At 47.1% G+C, this 16,652-nt stretch overlaps 1 protein-coding gene across 5 annotated transcripts; it reads left to right on the top strand.

Moving 5' to 3' along the window:
* The first annotated feature begins 1,321 nt into the window (after window positions 1-1,321).
* LPAR5 (lysophosphatidic acid receptor 5) lies at window positions 1,322-14,363 on the top strand. 5 transcript variants are annotated; one of them, XM_072925980.1, is made up of 4 exons: window positions 1,322-1,478; window positions 2,075-2,142; window positions 2,704-2,938; window positions 8,872-14,363. In XM_072925980.1, exon 4 carries the CDS (start codon window positions 9,175-9,177, stop codon window positions 10,303-10,305), a length of 1,131 nt encoding a protein of 376 aa, XP_072782081.1. In that variant the 5' UTR covers window positions 1,322-1,478; window positions 2,075-2,142; window positions 2,704-2,938; window positions 8,872-9,174; the 3' UTR covers window positions 10,306-14,363. The 5 variants fall into 5 exon arrangements, with proteins under 5 accessions (XP_072782081.1, XP_030122990.2, XP_072782080.1 ...); XM_030267130.4 differs by having other exon boundaries at window positions 2,700-2,938; XM_072925979.1 differs by having other exon boundaries at window positions 2,075-2,193; window positions 2,700-2,938.
* The last annotated feature ends 2,289 nt before the right edge of the window (window positions 14,364-16,652 follow it).

Raw genomic sequence — 16,652 nt, 5'->3', positions numbered from 1 at the left:
AGCCATAGAGTTTCCTGTGCTTTCCACAGCCTCTGCCCAATAGTGGCTTTCACAGCAGCTCCAGCCCAGCACTGCAAAGCAGGGGTAGCCCCAGCCCTGGGCAGTGACCTTGGGCTGTCCAGATGTGCCTGCCAGCATCGGAGACCCTGTAGCCTGCAGAACCCCGCTGGGTTGGTCCTGTGAGGCCATACACACCAGTGCTCCAGCTTGGGCACATGGTGGGAGAGCTCTAAGCTAGGGCTCTGGGGTGGGCATCCATCACAGGGAGCTCACATGGATGGGGACAGCGTCTCTGGCACACCCGTGGCCTGTGCCATCCTGTCAGGAGATGATGTGGTTGTCTTCCTCCACAGTCCAGTCACTTCTTCAGCAGGAGGCAGCCCAAGACCTGCTCAGCAGCAGACAGAGCCTTCTGCACGAGAAGAACCAGAAGCACCAAGCAGCTGTTGCCAGACCCACCAGTTTGTCACCTCTGTCACCAAACCTTTTGGGGAGACAGAGAGTTTCCCTGCAGTGACAGCTTATGGGAGCAGAGAGGGGAAGACCTGCTGCCTCCTCATCCACATCCACTGTTCTTGAAGACACTCCCTCATCTGCCTCCTCCAGGCTGGAGACCGTTCTTTTCTACCCTGCAGCCCACACAGCTACAGCAAACAGACACAGCCCAGCTGCTCCCTGCCTCTCTTAACTCTTTCCCTGGCAGGTCTCCCTTCACCTCCCTCATTTTCTTCCTCATGGTCTGTCCTTTCCCAAGATCAGCCCTTGCCCTTCTCCTAGGAGGCACAACAGGGGGGCTGCCCCCGTTCTAATTGGGTACCCCTTTCCTAAGTGCCCCTGGAAGCCCAGGAAAATGTGAGCTGTGTGACCAGGGAGCTGAAATGTCCTGGGACAAAAACTGCCATTCCCCCAGCCAACCTGGGAAGTGCCAGCTGTTCCCACTACCTCGGAAGGTAAAACTCCTCTGCAGCCACAGGTTTCTGCTTTTCCTGTCTGAATCATTCAGAAAGTGAAGCAGGGCTGTTGTGGCCCTGCTGTGCTTCTTCCATAAAGGGATTCACCCCATTGCCCTGCTCTCCCACATTTTGCTGCACAAAGAAGTCTGAAGAGCACTGTGGTTTATCAGACATCCTTTCAGACCTGAGCAGCCTCTCTCTTGTAGCGTGCATTTCACCTCTTTCCTTGCCTTCCCAGCTCCCTGCATCCTTCCTCCTGCTGGGTCCTTGCTCCTACTTTCTGGAGCCAGCACTGCGGGGTGGCAGGCATGTTGGGATTTGCAGCATCAGGGTGTAGCCTCCAACACACACCCCAGTAATCTGGTCTTACCTGCTGCTCGCTCAGACAGCGGTGAAGAAACGCCGGGGGTTGAGCTGCTCTTCCCCACCAGCTGAGCCTCCAAGAGACAGCGAGGGGCAGATGTGTGAGCCCACCCGGGTGAGGGGACACAGACTTTGTGAGCTGAGGCACCGAGATCCGGGGAGGTGAGTGAACTTGGCCAGGTGAGGATGCCGTGGGGCTTTTGGGCTGGGCGGGGTGCCACTGTGTCCTTGTCTTCTCACACATGGAAAAGCCAGGACTGCCGGGCTCAGCCAGGTGTGTGCTCATGTGTGTGAGGGGTGAGGGCTGCAGGGGAGGGGGGAGTTCCCACAGAATGTGTCAGACGCTCCTTAGGCAAAGGACACCCCCCGTGGCATATCTGCAAGCTTTTATCAGTAGCAACACCTTGAACTGAAAAGACACAAAAAGCCATGAGAACAAAGATCCCAGCAACCAGCAAGTGAGAAAAGGGGTCTGGGTTAAAAAAAGAGAGGCACTGAAAAGAAGCAGGGTGAGCTCAGTGCTATTGTGCCCTCCAAGAATTTATGAGCAGCAGGAACATAGATATCCCTTGGTGTGTCATTCCCTGAATGAGGAGTCAGTAACAGCAGAACAAGGGAGGCAGGGAGTGAGAAAATCAAACAACAGCAGGCAAGGACTGCAGAGAAAGGGAGTCCACAGCAACTTCCCAGGGCAGCTGTTCTTGGGGCAGGACGACAGTGGGATTAGGAGTGTCACCATGACTCGTGTCTTCTTCCAGGTGTGCTGAGGCTGGTAAAGCAGAAATAGGACTTGAAGCAACAGAGTGCCAGATGGGCTCTGCACAAGGTCAGCTCCCTTCCCAGCTACACGTGGCAGTGCCAGGTCACAGATGTGCTGGTAAATCAGCCCTTGTACTTGCATCGCACTGTGCCTCCTGTAGCCTTGAACACAAGGGACTGGGGTTCGTGGCAAACATGCCTTTGCTTGCCACAGACAATGACACCTCTCCGGAGCCCAGTTTATTTTCGGATCCTGGCACATACCAGTGTTGCACAGCTGGGCCCCTGGGCTGGAGCTCAATCCCAGAGCCCCCTAGCCCATGGGAGTGACAGGACTCCAAGTCTTTGTGCAGGGTAGCAATTAAAATACTTGGCTCTCACTTCCCATATTTCACTTCTACCTCCTGTTTAGCAATATTTTGGGAAGAGGGATGTTTTATTTCCCCTCTGTCAGTACTGGGGGTGGCTAAGTTAGCAAGACAAGCAAATATTTGGCACTATGACCCAGGGCAGGTCTCCTCAGTTGCAAGGACACCTGGGTACTGCTTCGTTCATGATTGCATTTGCTGTTGTAGGATGTGGTTTAGCTTATCAGCCCTTGATAACAAAGTTCATGCTTTGTAGCCAGGCAGAAGTGCATCAGGAAGTGAGAAAGGAGAAGAGACAAACTTCGGCATGCCAGATGTAGAACCAGCCACAGCGTGGTAGGGGACAGCTGTGATTTGGATGAAGAGACTGCCCGGTTCTGTTTTGATCCAAGCTTCTTGGAGGGTTTGGGGCCCGGATCGAGATCTCTGCAGTGGAAGCAGTCACCAAGCAGCAAGGCAGCCGGCATCCACACTTGGCTCTTCTCCAGCAGTGAGGTAAGGCAGGCGGGAACATCTGGAGAGCCGGATGGTCTGGCACCTTGGGCACCGGTCTCCATGAGCTGCTGTGCGTGTGCTGCCAGGCCTGGCCACGGGCACCAGGGCACATCTGCCCCTCGTCATTTCCCCGTGGACCTAGAGGTGCAAGGCACATCTCTGTATTTATTCAAACTGGGGCTTTCTTTGGGATCCTGTGATACTAAAAGCAGGGGCAGGCTGCAGAGCTTACTTGCCAAGGTGCCCACCATGGGACCCCTCTTCCACGGAACCCTCAGGAGATGAAGAGGGGCAGCATCTCTAAGGAGGAGGCAATAGCAGTGTGATCAAACCTCGTGAGTTAAATACGGAGATCTCAGACTTTGTATCCTGTGTCTCTCTTTAAAAATAAGCCATACTAAGACTTGAATGTCTTCAAGGTTCTAATCACCACAAAAATCTATTTTTTAGTAGAAAAAAAGTTGACAAGTGAGGCTTGAATATGACAAACATCAGGTAAAAAGCACCCACATTTATTTTAAAAATATATCTCAGTTTCTAGAGTGAAGTCTGGTATGTTTTCTGAGGTTTGACATATTTTTGTTGTTTCCTCTTTGCTTTCAGAATAAGTAAGCGAGCTCATGCAGTTTGTGTTTTAAGTTCTGCACCCCATTGCATTTGCTCTCTGCATTCTCACAGGAGCCTCAGAACCCTCCATGGTTTTAGTGACAAGCCACTAACAGAAACACTGACCCTGCAGCATCCTCATGAGTATTTTTCCAGCTCTCTTTTTCCATTGCATATCTCAGCCCTATACCCTGATTCTTCATCATTTTTGTAGCTCTTGGAGGCCGTGACTCCTAGTAAGACAGTGAGACAGGAGAGAGAGGATTCCCAGGACCAGACAGCAAGATGCCAGGCACACATCCCCTCTCAGGGCATGCCTGCCTGTATGCAAGTACATTTAGGGCTTCTCACCCCCCGAAAGAAAAAACTCAAAATCCCATGGATTTTGCAAGTCACAATCTTGGCAGTTGATGTTATTCAGGGGCTCAAAATGAAAAGGAAATAAAATGCTTCCTCCACCCCCCTGGGATACCTAAGTCAGTCACCAAGTTTCTTCAGGATTTAAAGAGAGCATCTTGTTGTGGTATCACTGCCTCCTTACACAGCTGGTGGCTTGAGATGTCTTGGCAGCTTTTGTGCAGAGCAATGAGTTCTTGGGGCTCTTTTAGAGGCAGCCACAAGGAACATGCCTTTTGACTCTCAGACATTAACCAGCAAGGATAATCAGTCCCCCTGCTGCCAGCCTGCTTTACCTACCCATAGCTTTCCTTTGTAGAGAGGGACAGTCAAAGCAGGACCTCTAAAGCTCGCTGGAGAAACTCTCCACACCCACAACTTTATCTTTGCAATGACTGTGTCTGCATACATCTCGTTTCTCTTGTGTCTTGGTCGCTGCATCTGTTATGGCAAGTCTGAGACTATCAGCTTGGCTTCCATACCATCATCATAGCAGACTCATTCTTCTATGTTTCCATCTACCCACGAAAAAAATCCCCTCAAAACCCCAATCTATTTTCTGCTCTCGGGGATCTTTGCTGCTAGTTCAGAATTGTGCTGTTCAGTGTCTTGAAGGCTGAAAGGATAGAGTGTGTTAGGAAAGACCTCTCAGAAAAGAAGGAAAACTGGATGGTGGGGAAAAAAAAATGAAGAGGTTTCTTTCATTGGTATTCATGTCATGAAAGCTTGGGAGATTTCCACAGCAGAAACTTTCTTTATGGGAAGCTCACAAAAGGACTGTCTCTGGTCAGAATAGTAGTAGGATCAACCACGGAGCAGCAAGATGAACTAAAACCATACAGCTCTTACCCCAGAGGTCCGAAACTAACTGAAGGGTGGAAGACCTGACTAATTGTTCCAATAGAAACCTTTGCTTAAAACAGCTCTTAAAGGCAGACTCAATTTAAGAAAAGGCTCTTGGGGGGTTTCAGACCAGAGAGCTTGATGGTTTTGCTGAACAAATTTGTAGAAGCTATAATAAAGAAAAAATCAATTGGCATGCAGTCACATCTAATTGCTGGGGAAAAGTCATCATGGCTTTTATAAAGAGACGCTGTTCCCACAGTTCATCCTTAAAGGGCTCAATAAACATGTGAACAGTGGCCCATGTGGATTTCCAGAAGGCTTTCAAAAGCGGTTTCACCAATGGCACTTAAAAAAATTTAAAGAAAGTGTTCCTAACTGGATTAAAAGTGCGTAAAAGAAGGGACAGAGAGTGAAGGTAAATGGTTGTTTTTCTCAGTGGAGTTGTCAGATACCTGTGCTGGAGCTTGGACTGTTTGACTTATTCATGAGGGATGAATAATAAAATAACAAATCTGTTGGAGACATAAAATTATTCAAGTTTAAAAAGATGAGGTTTGGCTGTGAAGAGCTGCAGAGCTTAAGAGAAGTGTGAGTGACTGAACTTAAACCAACAGCTGAAATTTTATCTAGTGAAGTGATGGGAAAAAGCAAACTGAACTGGCCATTACCACTTGCAAATGAGATCTACACCCACGCAGCTCAGTGCATCCACATTATCAGCACTGAGTGCTTTCAGCACCCCAGCACAGGGCTCACAAAAGCTGTAGCAGAAGTGGAAAAGTGCTGAGAAGGGCAACAAGGATATTCAATAGTATAGAACAGCTTGTCTATAAGGAAAAACTATGAAGACAAGGACCCTGTAGCCTAAAAAAAAAAAAAAAAAAAAAGCCACCAACCTTGCTGAGTGGGAATATGGTAGATGTTTATAATATTATCAGGAACAAAATGAAGGTGGATAGGGATGATTTTTGCCCTGTCCCAGCACTAGAGCTAAGAACTGAATCTAGCAGATGATGAATCAGAGATGGGTATACGGAAGTGATTCTTCACCTGAGGCACAAGTAAGCTGTGGAACTCCTTGGCACTCCTGGCACTGGATAATGTAGATGTTAAATTTTACATCAACTCAAAAAATGACTGAAAAAACCACAATGAAATAGAAGTTCCCTGAGGACTACTGAGAACAACTAGGTCACCTATGCCTCAAGAAATTCCTGGGCTACAATTTGTGCAGGAAGCAGGAAGACAACTTGAGGCAGTGTAACTATGTGATTGTACTCTTCTTAACATAATCCCTTCACCATCCACAATTTGAGATGGAATATTAGTGGTAGAAAGCCTGACACAACATGGACTGTGTTTACATATTATAATCTCTAGATCTGTTAATTGAATACCTCAGGAAAGCTTGAGAAAACACATTGTCTTTAGAGATAAGTCCTTTTCACCTGACATCTGTCTGGTCTGAGTACATGTGTTACAGCAGGTCATGGTCACTCACTAAGTCACAGCCTCAATAACTTTGTTTCCATCAAGATAAAGGTCTGACCAGTCTGCAATTCATTTCAGGGTTTTGGCTCTATCAAAAGCTGGCATATTCTCCTGCAATAATAGAATCACAGAATACACTGAGTTGGAAGGAACCCATCAGGATCATCAAGGATCATCAAGTCCAACTCCTGGCCCTGCACAGGACATCCCAAGAATCATACCCTGTGCCTGAGAGCATTGTCCAAACACTTCTTGAACTCTGTCAGGGTTGGTGCTGTGACCACTGCCCTGGGGAGTCTGTTACAATGCCCAGCCACCCTCTGGGTGAAGATCCTTCTTCTAATATCAAACCCAAATCTCCCCTGACACAACTTCAGGCCATTCCCTTGTATCCTGTCATGGGCCACCACAAAGAAGAGATTAATGCCTGCCCCTCCTCTTCCCTTCTCGAGGAAGTTGTAGACCACAATGAGGTCTCCCTCAGTCTCCTCCAAGCAGAACAGACCAAGTGACCTCAGCTGCTCCTCATGCGGTTTCCCCTCAAGGTCCTTCACCATCCCCATGGCCCTCTGCACATTCTCTAAGAGCTCAATGTCTTTTTTATATTGCCCAAAACTGCACACAGGATTCAAGGTGAGGCTGCACCACTGCAAAGTAGAGCAGGACAATCACCTCCTTTGACCACTGGTGATGCTCCTCCTTGAGATTTTTTGAAGCATGAAACATTTCACTTGAAACCAACAACATTCTTGCACTTTTGCCTTGTCAACTTATACTCCAAACTTGCACAAGAATTCATGCAAAGTATTCAGCCACCAGGAAGGGTAGAATCCACTCAGATATGGTTTGATAAACCAGTAGAAGTTTCCTTAAGAAACCTATTTTGGTGGTGGACCTGCACAACAACACAAAAGGATGGACAAGTTGGTAACTTGTCCACACTCTTGTATTAGGTTTCCACTCCCATTGTTTAACATATTGTTACCAGAATGATTCTTTTCCTCTCTATGAGGTCAGCACACGCTTCTGTCTGCAGCAGATTCTCTCTGGATCTGTGCATTGCCGCACAATGCCATCCAGAAGGCTTGACATGCCTGTCAAGTTGCTGAGTAATATCAACCTCATAAAGATATTCTCTAGACAGAAAATTCTACTTTCCTTCTGAAGTAAATCACAATCTACATGACCTCTTATGAGGGAATCCCTGTTTGACCCCTGCAAACAACTGTGGGGAACTGTTTAACCCAACCCCTGCTCCAGTGTGAGTCCCTTCCACAGAGTGCAGTCCTCCAGGAACAGAGTGCTCCAACATGGGTTCACCATGGTCTTCTCCAGGGGCAATGGAGGAATCTTGGCTCCAGTGCCTGGAGCACCTCATTCCCCTCCTTCTTCACTGACCTTGGTGCCTGCAGCAGGGCTGTTTCTGTCACGTATTCTCACTTCCCTTCTCTGCCTCACAATTAACCTTTTTAAATTGCTGTCTCACAGTAACCTTTTCCTTTCATTATCCCAGAGGTGCTACCACCATCACTGATTGGCTCAGCCTTGCCCAGTGGCAGGTCCCTCCTGGCATTGGCTGTATCAGACACAGAGGAAATTCCTGGCACACTCTCACAGAACCACACCTATAGCCCTCCCAGCTGACAAAACCTAGCAATGCAAACCCCAGTGCCACTATTATATCACCTGGAGCCTTCTCTTGTCCAGCTGAATGAGACCAGTTCCCTCAGCAACTCCTCATGGTGCAATTGCTCCAGCCCCCAGACCATTTTGGTGGCCTTCCACTGGGCTCACTCCAGCTGATCAGTGTTTGGACAGTGCTGCTGGTTAGTACCTAGAGTGGTTACTAGCCTCACACTGCTTCAAACTCATGTTTGTCCACATGAATCCCATGGCACTTCCTTTTTTATTGTGTTCCCCTCCATGGCTGCACTGCTCCGTGTTTCTGGGACATGGGCTGCTTCAAGCAGCAGAATGAGGACATACAATCCAAATAAGCACCACTGGTCCCATGCAAGTAAGGACACCAAAGGAACTGTATGAATGTAAGAAACATAAGGAACTCAAAGTCACTGGAACTGAGGTCTGTGAGTGTTGTTTTACGTAAGTAAAAGAGCTTGGGTGGAGTCGGGTCTAACTGTACTATAATTTTTTTATCTGAAATGGATGTACAAAGTCCTTTTTCTCTGATATAAAACAGTACTGTGCCATTTTTATTTTAAGTTCCTTCCAGTCAACATTTTTCCTTCAAAACACTGCTTCCTCTTTTCCTTTCTCTTTCTCTGGAGCTGCCTCAACTACTTTCCCTGTGTGCTTGTGGTGTCCCTTTCTTGTATTCATGTGCTCTCAGCAGTGGTCAAAGCAAAGTGCGTTCTCTGGGCTGAGTGATAAATGATTCTGTACAACAACCACCTTCTCTATGCTCTGTCTTCTTCTGCCATGTAATTACTCACTTTTCTCGTGTCCATTTTCCCTCATCTTTTGGTTTCTTTGTGAGTTCTTGCTGCAGAAGCCACCACGGTGAGATTTTAACATATCAAGAGATTTCCTCCTCTAAATTAAACTCTTTTGTTTTGGTCTTCCACTCTGACCAGGAATTGTACTGACAGCTGGCAATGATCTTCCATCACCTTGTCACCTCATAACCACTGGAAAGAATTGCAGAAGTAGGGGCAGAAGCAGACTTCACATTACCATCTGTGCCAGATGACCACAGATCAGCAATCCAAAGCAGTGCCAGCCAAGAGAGACATTACCCATCTACCTCCCAGCTGCAGATGACAGGAATGACCTGCCCGTGGCTCCTCAGAGGGGAACGACTTCTCTCAGTGCTCTTCTTTGTGCCTCCTTAGCCCGTCAACAGGCTCAGCCATCTCAGCAAAAGCATTCCCTGATCCATGCTGGGCATGTCAGCATCCAATACTTCCAACACGTCCCAGACATGCAAGGATTACACCTTCAACCACCACCTCCTCATGCCTGGCTACACCGTGATATTCATCACAGGTTTGTTACTCAATGTGGTAGCCCTGTGGATATTTCTCCGATACCTGCGCCTGAAGTCTGTAGTGATGATCTACATGTTGAACCTGGCCATAAGTGACCTCAGCTTCACACTTTCTCTGCCCCTGCGACTCTACTACTATTCCAACCACCACTGGCCCTTTGGTAGCTTCCTCTGCCAGGTCTCTGGCTCAGTCTTCCAGATCAACATGTATGGTAGCTGCCTCTTCCTCATGTGCGTCAACCTAGATCGCTACATTGCCATTGTTCACCCACTTCGCTGGCGGCATCTGCGGCGCCCCAAGGTGGCCAAGTACCTCTGCTTCGTCGTCTGGGTTGTGATCTTCATGGGCTCCATCCCCACAGCCATAGTTCACAAGCAAAACCACTGTAAAGTAGAAAACCAGACCATTTATCTATGCTTTGAAAGCTTTAGTGACAACATATGGCAGAATAACCTCTTCCCCCTGGTAATCCTGGCTGAAATCTTGGGGTTTCTCTTGCCTCTCAGCTCTGTGACATACTGCTCAATTCGGATCTTTCAGGAGCTCTGCCAGCCCAGCCAGACAAAGACCCTGCGACAGCAGAAGACCATCCGTCTCCTCTTGGTCAATCTGGTCATCTTCATCATCTGCTTTGTGCCCTACAACACTACCCTAGCGGTTTATGGGATGATAAAGGCCCGGGTGATGAAGGTTGAGGAACAAACCCAGGCCTCCGTGCGCCAAGCGTTAATTATAACGATGATGTTGGCCAGCATGAACTGCATGCTGGACCCCTTGATCTACTACTTTAGCACTGAGGGTTTCCGTAACACCTTCAAGAAATTGCGGCGGGGACAAGCCTGGGACTCCGAGATAGGAACACTCAAGCATCAGATTGTGGACAGTAAGTCAACCCGAGGCCATGCCGTGTCTAAAGTGAAACTGTTCCCATCTGAAAACTTTATCCGTCCCAATGAATCCTCACCGTCACTTCCTACTGCAGTATTCCTGAATGGCCCTATTGAGGACTCGGAAATTTAAGCGTGGGAAAGCCATACCATTGCAGAGTCACACATGCAGTAACTACAGCAAACTGTTTGAGGGAGCACAGCAGACTGTCCGTGGGTGAATGTGGTGATGCAAAGCTGAAGGACGAAAGGTTGTTTTGAATAAACAGAGGTGTCTTCGTGACATGGTCATACCTGACTCTTTTGGTACAGGAAACATAGTAGGGAACAAGGATTTGAAAGAAACTTAGTGTGTCTAGGTGTGGCCAGCATGAATTCCTGTAGCAAGTCCATCCTAACTGAGTAGCTCCTGGCTGCACTGTAGCCTGAGGCAGTTCTGAGGATCAACTGAACACAGATAGAGTACTCAGTGCTGACAAAGTGAATTTACTAGCAGTGGCTGAGGAAAACCTTTGACCAGATGTTTCAATTTGAGTCATAGGTCCAGCACAGGACACCTAAATGAGTATCTTAATTTTAAAAAAGAACTGAAGCATTTAGCAAGCTTTGTTGAGGTCAAGGAGAATAGCTGAGTTTTCAGTAATCCTGCTGAAAATAGGTTCCTAATTGTATAGAAAATCACAGACCTTAGCAAAACAATCTTCAGGAGGTATTTCAATTGTGCAGCTGTAAACACACACACATGGCCTATGGCTATCCATTTACCAAAAGCAAAATGGCTTGGGAAACACTAACATACTTTTAAAAACTGCATTCCCAATGGCTCCTGAAAAAAAAGAGAGAATACCAATATTGTCATTGTGTCAGAAGCTCATGCTGATGTTAGTGCTTTGCACTCTCTTGTTGCTGGCCCCTATATAGGATGGTTGATTTCGGGTCTGAGTGATTTTCACTGTTGAAAAGGAATGATGTCACAGAATGAGGCTGAGGTGAAATGTATTTGCTTGCACTGTTTGTACATGCTTTTTCAGACTGCACTATATGTGAAAGCCCTATAAATCTCCCCAGAAGCAAGATCCACCTCTACACAAGCAGTGCCAGAAGCCCCAGTTTTTCACTCCTGCTGATGGCCAAGGGTTGCCTTTCCAACTGCACTGCAAAACAGCCTCTCTGGCTTCCAGCAGGTCTCAGGCTATTCTGCAATGGATCCATTACAGTGGTTTGATTTTGTTTTTCTTAATGTTAAAGGAAAGGTCAGGGAAAGTGACAAGAAATGTAGTCCAGAGTGCTAGGGTTTATAGTTTTTAGACTTCTCAATAAGCAGTAAATCTGGTTTCAAGTTCCTACTTCATGGCTGCTGTGGGAATAAATGTACTGTAATACATCACAGGTTAGTGTTAGGAGATACCACGTTTTACATCCATTTTTTCCGTCTCCCTTGAAGACCCTCTCTTTTATGAGAGATTACTGCAGAAGCAGGTCTTCAAGAAGACCTGTAGAAGATGATGAGCCGCTCCACAGAGACATCCTTGTGTCACCGCCTGCCTGTGAGACATACGCCCTGTGTGAGCCAGCTCTGTCCCCTTGCTCAGCCTTTGCATCACCAGCAGAGCAGCCTTGAAATCCATTTGCAGCTGAAGAACATTTAATGGTGCCCAAGAGATGCAGGGAGAGAGGTGGAAGAGGGCTTGTAGGGCAGTAGACTTTCCTATTTTAAAAACTCAGAGCTGCCATGAATCCTTTGTGACATAGTGCAGCTGGGGAGGAAACAGAGCTGTGTGCATCTCTTCCACTACCCTTTTGTTCTGGATTTATGGGATAATGGAGTGATATTACAGTAGATGCACTGCTGTCCATTTTGAAACCTTCTACCACCTTAATCCTTTCTAGACCCCTTTCTTTGTCCCTGTCCCTCTGGCCCTTTCTCCTTTCCCTAATCTAATGCACCATGCACCTAAGCATCAAAGCAATGCCTTTGCAGTTACATTTTCTTCCCTGCCCAAAGAAGTTAGTTACTTTTTTCTTTCCTTTTAACTTGTCTAGAGTGCTGTTATAAGTTCACTGAAAGATTTGGGTGGGAAGTGGTCTCTGGAGGTCTCTACTGAGACTGCCTGTTCACAGCAGGCTGCTGGGAGCAGTAAGGGCTGGCAGCTCCCTAAAGGAATATAAGAGCTGAGATCCGGGCACATAACAAGGCAGGCAGAGGAAGAGGCTTAGCCAGCAAGGGAAAGCATCTGAGCAAGGGGACAAAGGCAGGTATAGGCAGACAGCTGGGTTCAGCTGAGAATCCAGATCATCACACAAGCTTGTGGAGATGAGGCAGGTCCAAGGGCAAACTAAGAAGTCAAGTCAGCATCAGGATCAAGTCTGGAGGCAGGAACCAAGGTGAGCCACAGTCCAGAGATTGTCTGACAAGTCCGTCATGACAAGGCAGATCTTGGGTCAAGCCAGGAAGCCTCGTCATGGGTCTAGATCCACGGATTGCATGGTCAGGCACAGGCCAGACTCCTCAGACAGGAGCCAAGGGCAAGTGCACCAGGCTAAAAGCATCTCCTGGGGCAGGGGGTCAGTCCTGGCTGAGGCTCCGGCAGAGCTTTCTAGAAACTCTCCCCAAAGTCATCAGAGGCAAGAGGCTGCCCTCAGCTCCACTGCCTCTGACCCGTCCCCAGGCTTGTACAGCCAAAGGCAGGAGCAGAGAGGATGTACATGGGACCCCAAGGCAGTTTAGGTTTCTCAGAGCCTTGTCCAGGTGTCATCTGAGCACCTCCAAGGATGGCGATTCCCCAGCTTCCTGAGGTACCCACACCAGTGCTGAAACATGCCCTGGGGAGAGGCTTTTCTTAATGCTCACCAGGATTGTTGCATGTCATGGCTGTTGTGCTTTCTCAGGGCCACAACGAGCAGAGTCTGGCTCTGTCTTCTCTTGGCAAGCTTGCCAAGTATGAATGAAATGTCAGCTGGCAGATACCACTCCTTCGGAAGAGGCTGCTCCTCTGCTGAAGTTACAGTAGCCTCCACAGCACACAACTTCTCAAAAAGCACATCAGAAAACATGATCTTTTCTTGTAGCTTCACTCCTGAAAATAGTGGAACCATTTTTACCTGGAACATTTAATAAATATTCCACCTCCAGCAGAGGAAATTTTAGCTCAAATATTTTGACTAAATTATAAATAACTGCAAAGATGATCTCTTAATGAATCTCATCAACCAGTTTAACAATGAGGGCTGCTGGTCATGTTACACACAGCAGAAGAGTTCCTGACTTTGGGTTTCTGAAGGCTTTGCTTTATTGTTACATATAGATAGTTGTGGGCCCAGTGTGGGCTGTTGTATTTTGTCCTTTGGGTATTCAATCTTTTTCAGCTTGCATTAGTTTTGTTTTGGTTTTGAGGATTCTAGTCAAATGTAATAGCTTTGGATTCCAGAGGGGATTTGGGATATTTTTCATGTTTAACAGAGAGAATTGTTAGCGAAGTCTCTGCTTCTGCATTTTTGCTTTGTAAGCTTCAGGAATTTTTTATTCCATCACATAATGATAAGGAATAGCACATGTATGTGCTGTCTTTTGCTGAAATGAGTCATTCACCCTTATCTTGCTTTATGGCTTCTTTTTAATCAGTGTATAAAAAAAAAAGCAGGCAAACAAATCTGAAAGTTCTAGGGTATGATGGTGTACAACAATACAAAACGGAACCACTTGAATGCTTGTGTTTAGAACAACAGGAGCTACGGGAAGCAACGGTATTCAAGAAGGGAAAGTTAAATGGGAATATAAGCTTAGCAAAGTCTTTTCAACCTGTATAGGTGACCCTCTACATCCTACTGTGATAATTCTTGAATTGGTATTCTTGTTAAGTATGTCAGAGGTAAAAGGTGTCATTCACTACTTCCCTGTACTTCATGTCATTTGCAGATGTGAACATTAAACAAATGTCTCCTGATCAAGAAAGACTAAACAAGTGAAAGGTCAGAGAGATGGCAAAGGCACACAGAACACTTATTCTGTATGGATCAGACAGTATCTGCAAAAATGTACAAATACATTAGGATTTCAACTCCTTTGACTTCCAGAATGGATATGTCCTATGCTTCTGGAAATGGTTCCCTACTTGGATGATATATGAAAGTATTGTTATGACTATTAATCATGACTATTAATATTAAAATGTATTTTATACTTTCTAGAAACTCCCTGATACTCTGAGTTCTGTGAGTCAGCTTGAAAAGATGTTTCAGAAGTCCCAGAACAAGCCAAACCTTATCTTCAAATTCCTTTTATTACTGTTTTTATTCCTTCCACTGTGTACTGGCTGTGTGCCTCCCACCACTAGATGTATCCCTACAACAAAACACGTATTTTGTATTACAAATGCCCTGAACAACTTCAGCTGTGCCTGCTTTGAGCTTGGGAGGTACCCCCTGCCTTCCACTTCCCTCCTATTGCTGGGAGTTGAAACGGATGTCCTCCAGAGGTCCTTCCAACCTAAATAATTGTATGGTTCCCTGACCTTGTGTTTTAGATGCTGATCTGTCATCCCAGGCATTTTTTCATTATCTTTCCCTCCCGGAGTTGTACACTTTGCATACCCTGCTTGCCTTTCAGCTGCAGAGTCCTTGATCCTGTGGCTGAGTGCAGCAAAAGCTCCACATTTTGTGTGCTGCTTTTGAAGCCTTTATTGAAAACGCGTGTGTTCTGCAGTGCTAACAGCCTCTCGGCAGAGGCCAGGCTGCCGCTGCGCTGATGCTGCTGCACATCTTACTGACCAAAACCGGCTTATTGTTTCCCACATTTCCACTGTCTCTGCTCTTACACTCGGAGAGATCTTTAGGCATGGATTGGTTTTTTTGGTTGGTTGGTTTGCACAGCGTCTTGAGCAGCGAGACAGTGGACTCCCAAGCAAAATAAGAAATAATGTCATATCACTGGAGAACCTGCTGTGCTGGTGATTTTGTTTGAGGTTATCTGGGAGTCTGCAAACACTAAAGTCAAGCATAGCTGTCACTGCTTTTACCTCCTTCGGGCAGTGATAGTGACAAAGCTCTCATGCGAGCTGTAAAACCTCCCAGCACTGCAGACGCTGTCCCCTGAAACACCCGCAGTCAACCCTCCTCTACTTGAGCCCCCGAAATACGAAGGAACAAGGAAGAACTTTTCTCCCAGGGAGGGCAAGGGGTGGTGAGAGAGAATGAAACTTTTCACCTCGAGGTGATGGTAAAAGAGGTTTTCTAACACAAGGGGGAGGGGAGGGGGAAGAAATAAAAATCTTTAAAAAAAAATTTTTAAAAGGGAGGGGGGAGGGGGAAGGGAGGCGGTGCCGAGGCGGCCGGAGGCGGCTCCGCTCCCGCCCCGCTCCCCGCCCGCCCCGCGCTCTCCGCGGCCAACAGCGGCCCCCGGCGGCGCCTCGGGCCGGGACCCCCGGAGGGGCTGCGGGCACACGGGCCCCCGGGACGGACCTCGGCACCGGCCCCCTCCGAGATTCACCGGGGCAAAGCAGCTCCTCTCAGCTTTCGGAAGAAAAGCAATTTGTAAAAAAAAAAAAAAAAAAAAAAAAAAAAAAAAAAAAAAAAGATAATAAAGGCAAGAAGCTGTAAAACTGAGGTAAGTAAATGTGTGAGTGCTTCTGTTCTGGGAGCAAGGGGAGAAAAGGAGTTCATGTTGTTGTCACGATAGTAACATCCCTGTAAGGCGTTAAAAGGAGAATGACAAAAAGCATCTGGAAGTGATCTAGCCCGTGGCACAGTTCACTGTGGGAATCCAGGGTTTCCCTCTGGCTGCCCTGGCAGATCTGGGACCCTGGCAGGGGTCAGGAACCCCCCTGTACAGAGCCCCGAGAGACACTGTCTCTGATCTCTGTCCATGGAAAAGAGTTTTCAATCTTACAGGATGAATTACAAACTCAGAGTGTTTGATATGAGTAATAATTAAGTGTAGCACGGGTGCAAAAGTGAAATTTTAGGATTCTAGATTAGGGGTTCAAAGGGGACAAGATGGAGGAATTGGGTGTGTCTTGTCCTTTTTCTCCTTCTTCATGCCCTCCATGTTTCACTGTAGTGTTGGCATTTTTCTATTGGTTTAGGCTGGGGACACACTGTTCAACGTAGGTGATAGATATTGGCACATTATTGTAAATATAGCACAGGTAGTTTCTGGTATATAGTGTTTGTAACATCCCACTGAGGGCAGAGCCCCGCACACTGCCCTGCAGGACAGACCTGCGACAGGGCAGCAGAACATGTTAGAGATAAGCAAGAATAAACAACCTTGAAAACAGCACAGACGAATTATGGCTTCTTCTTTGGCAACGGGGCAGAAAGACAGAGACTTTCTACAATCTCAGAATCATCAATACCCACAGATTCCGACAGTTCAGGGTCTTCCTGAGGGTTTTTACCTGATCAGAACCTGGCAAACGCTGAACTCACACATTTAGGGAGCGCTTGGATAAATGGAAGCACATCCCCACAGAAGGTGTCGCA

This window comes from Taeniopygia guttata, chromosome 1 (genome assembly GCF_048771995.1).
Source record: "Taeniopygia guttata chromosome 1, bTaeGut7.mat, whole genome shotgun sequence".
NCBI lineage: Eukaryota > Metazoa > Chordata > Aves > Passeriformes > Estrildidae > Taeniopygia > Taeniopygia guttata.
Note: the sequence above shows the minus strand (reverse complement) of the source record. Positions and strands in the feature narration are given on the sequence as shown.

Coding starts and splice junctions, on each gene's coding strand:
- LPAR5 (XM_072925981.1), top strand. CDS start 9,175: ATGCTGGGCATGTCAGCATCCAATACTTCCAACACGTCCCAGACATGC.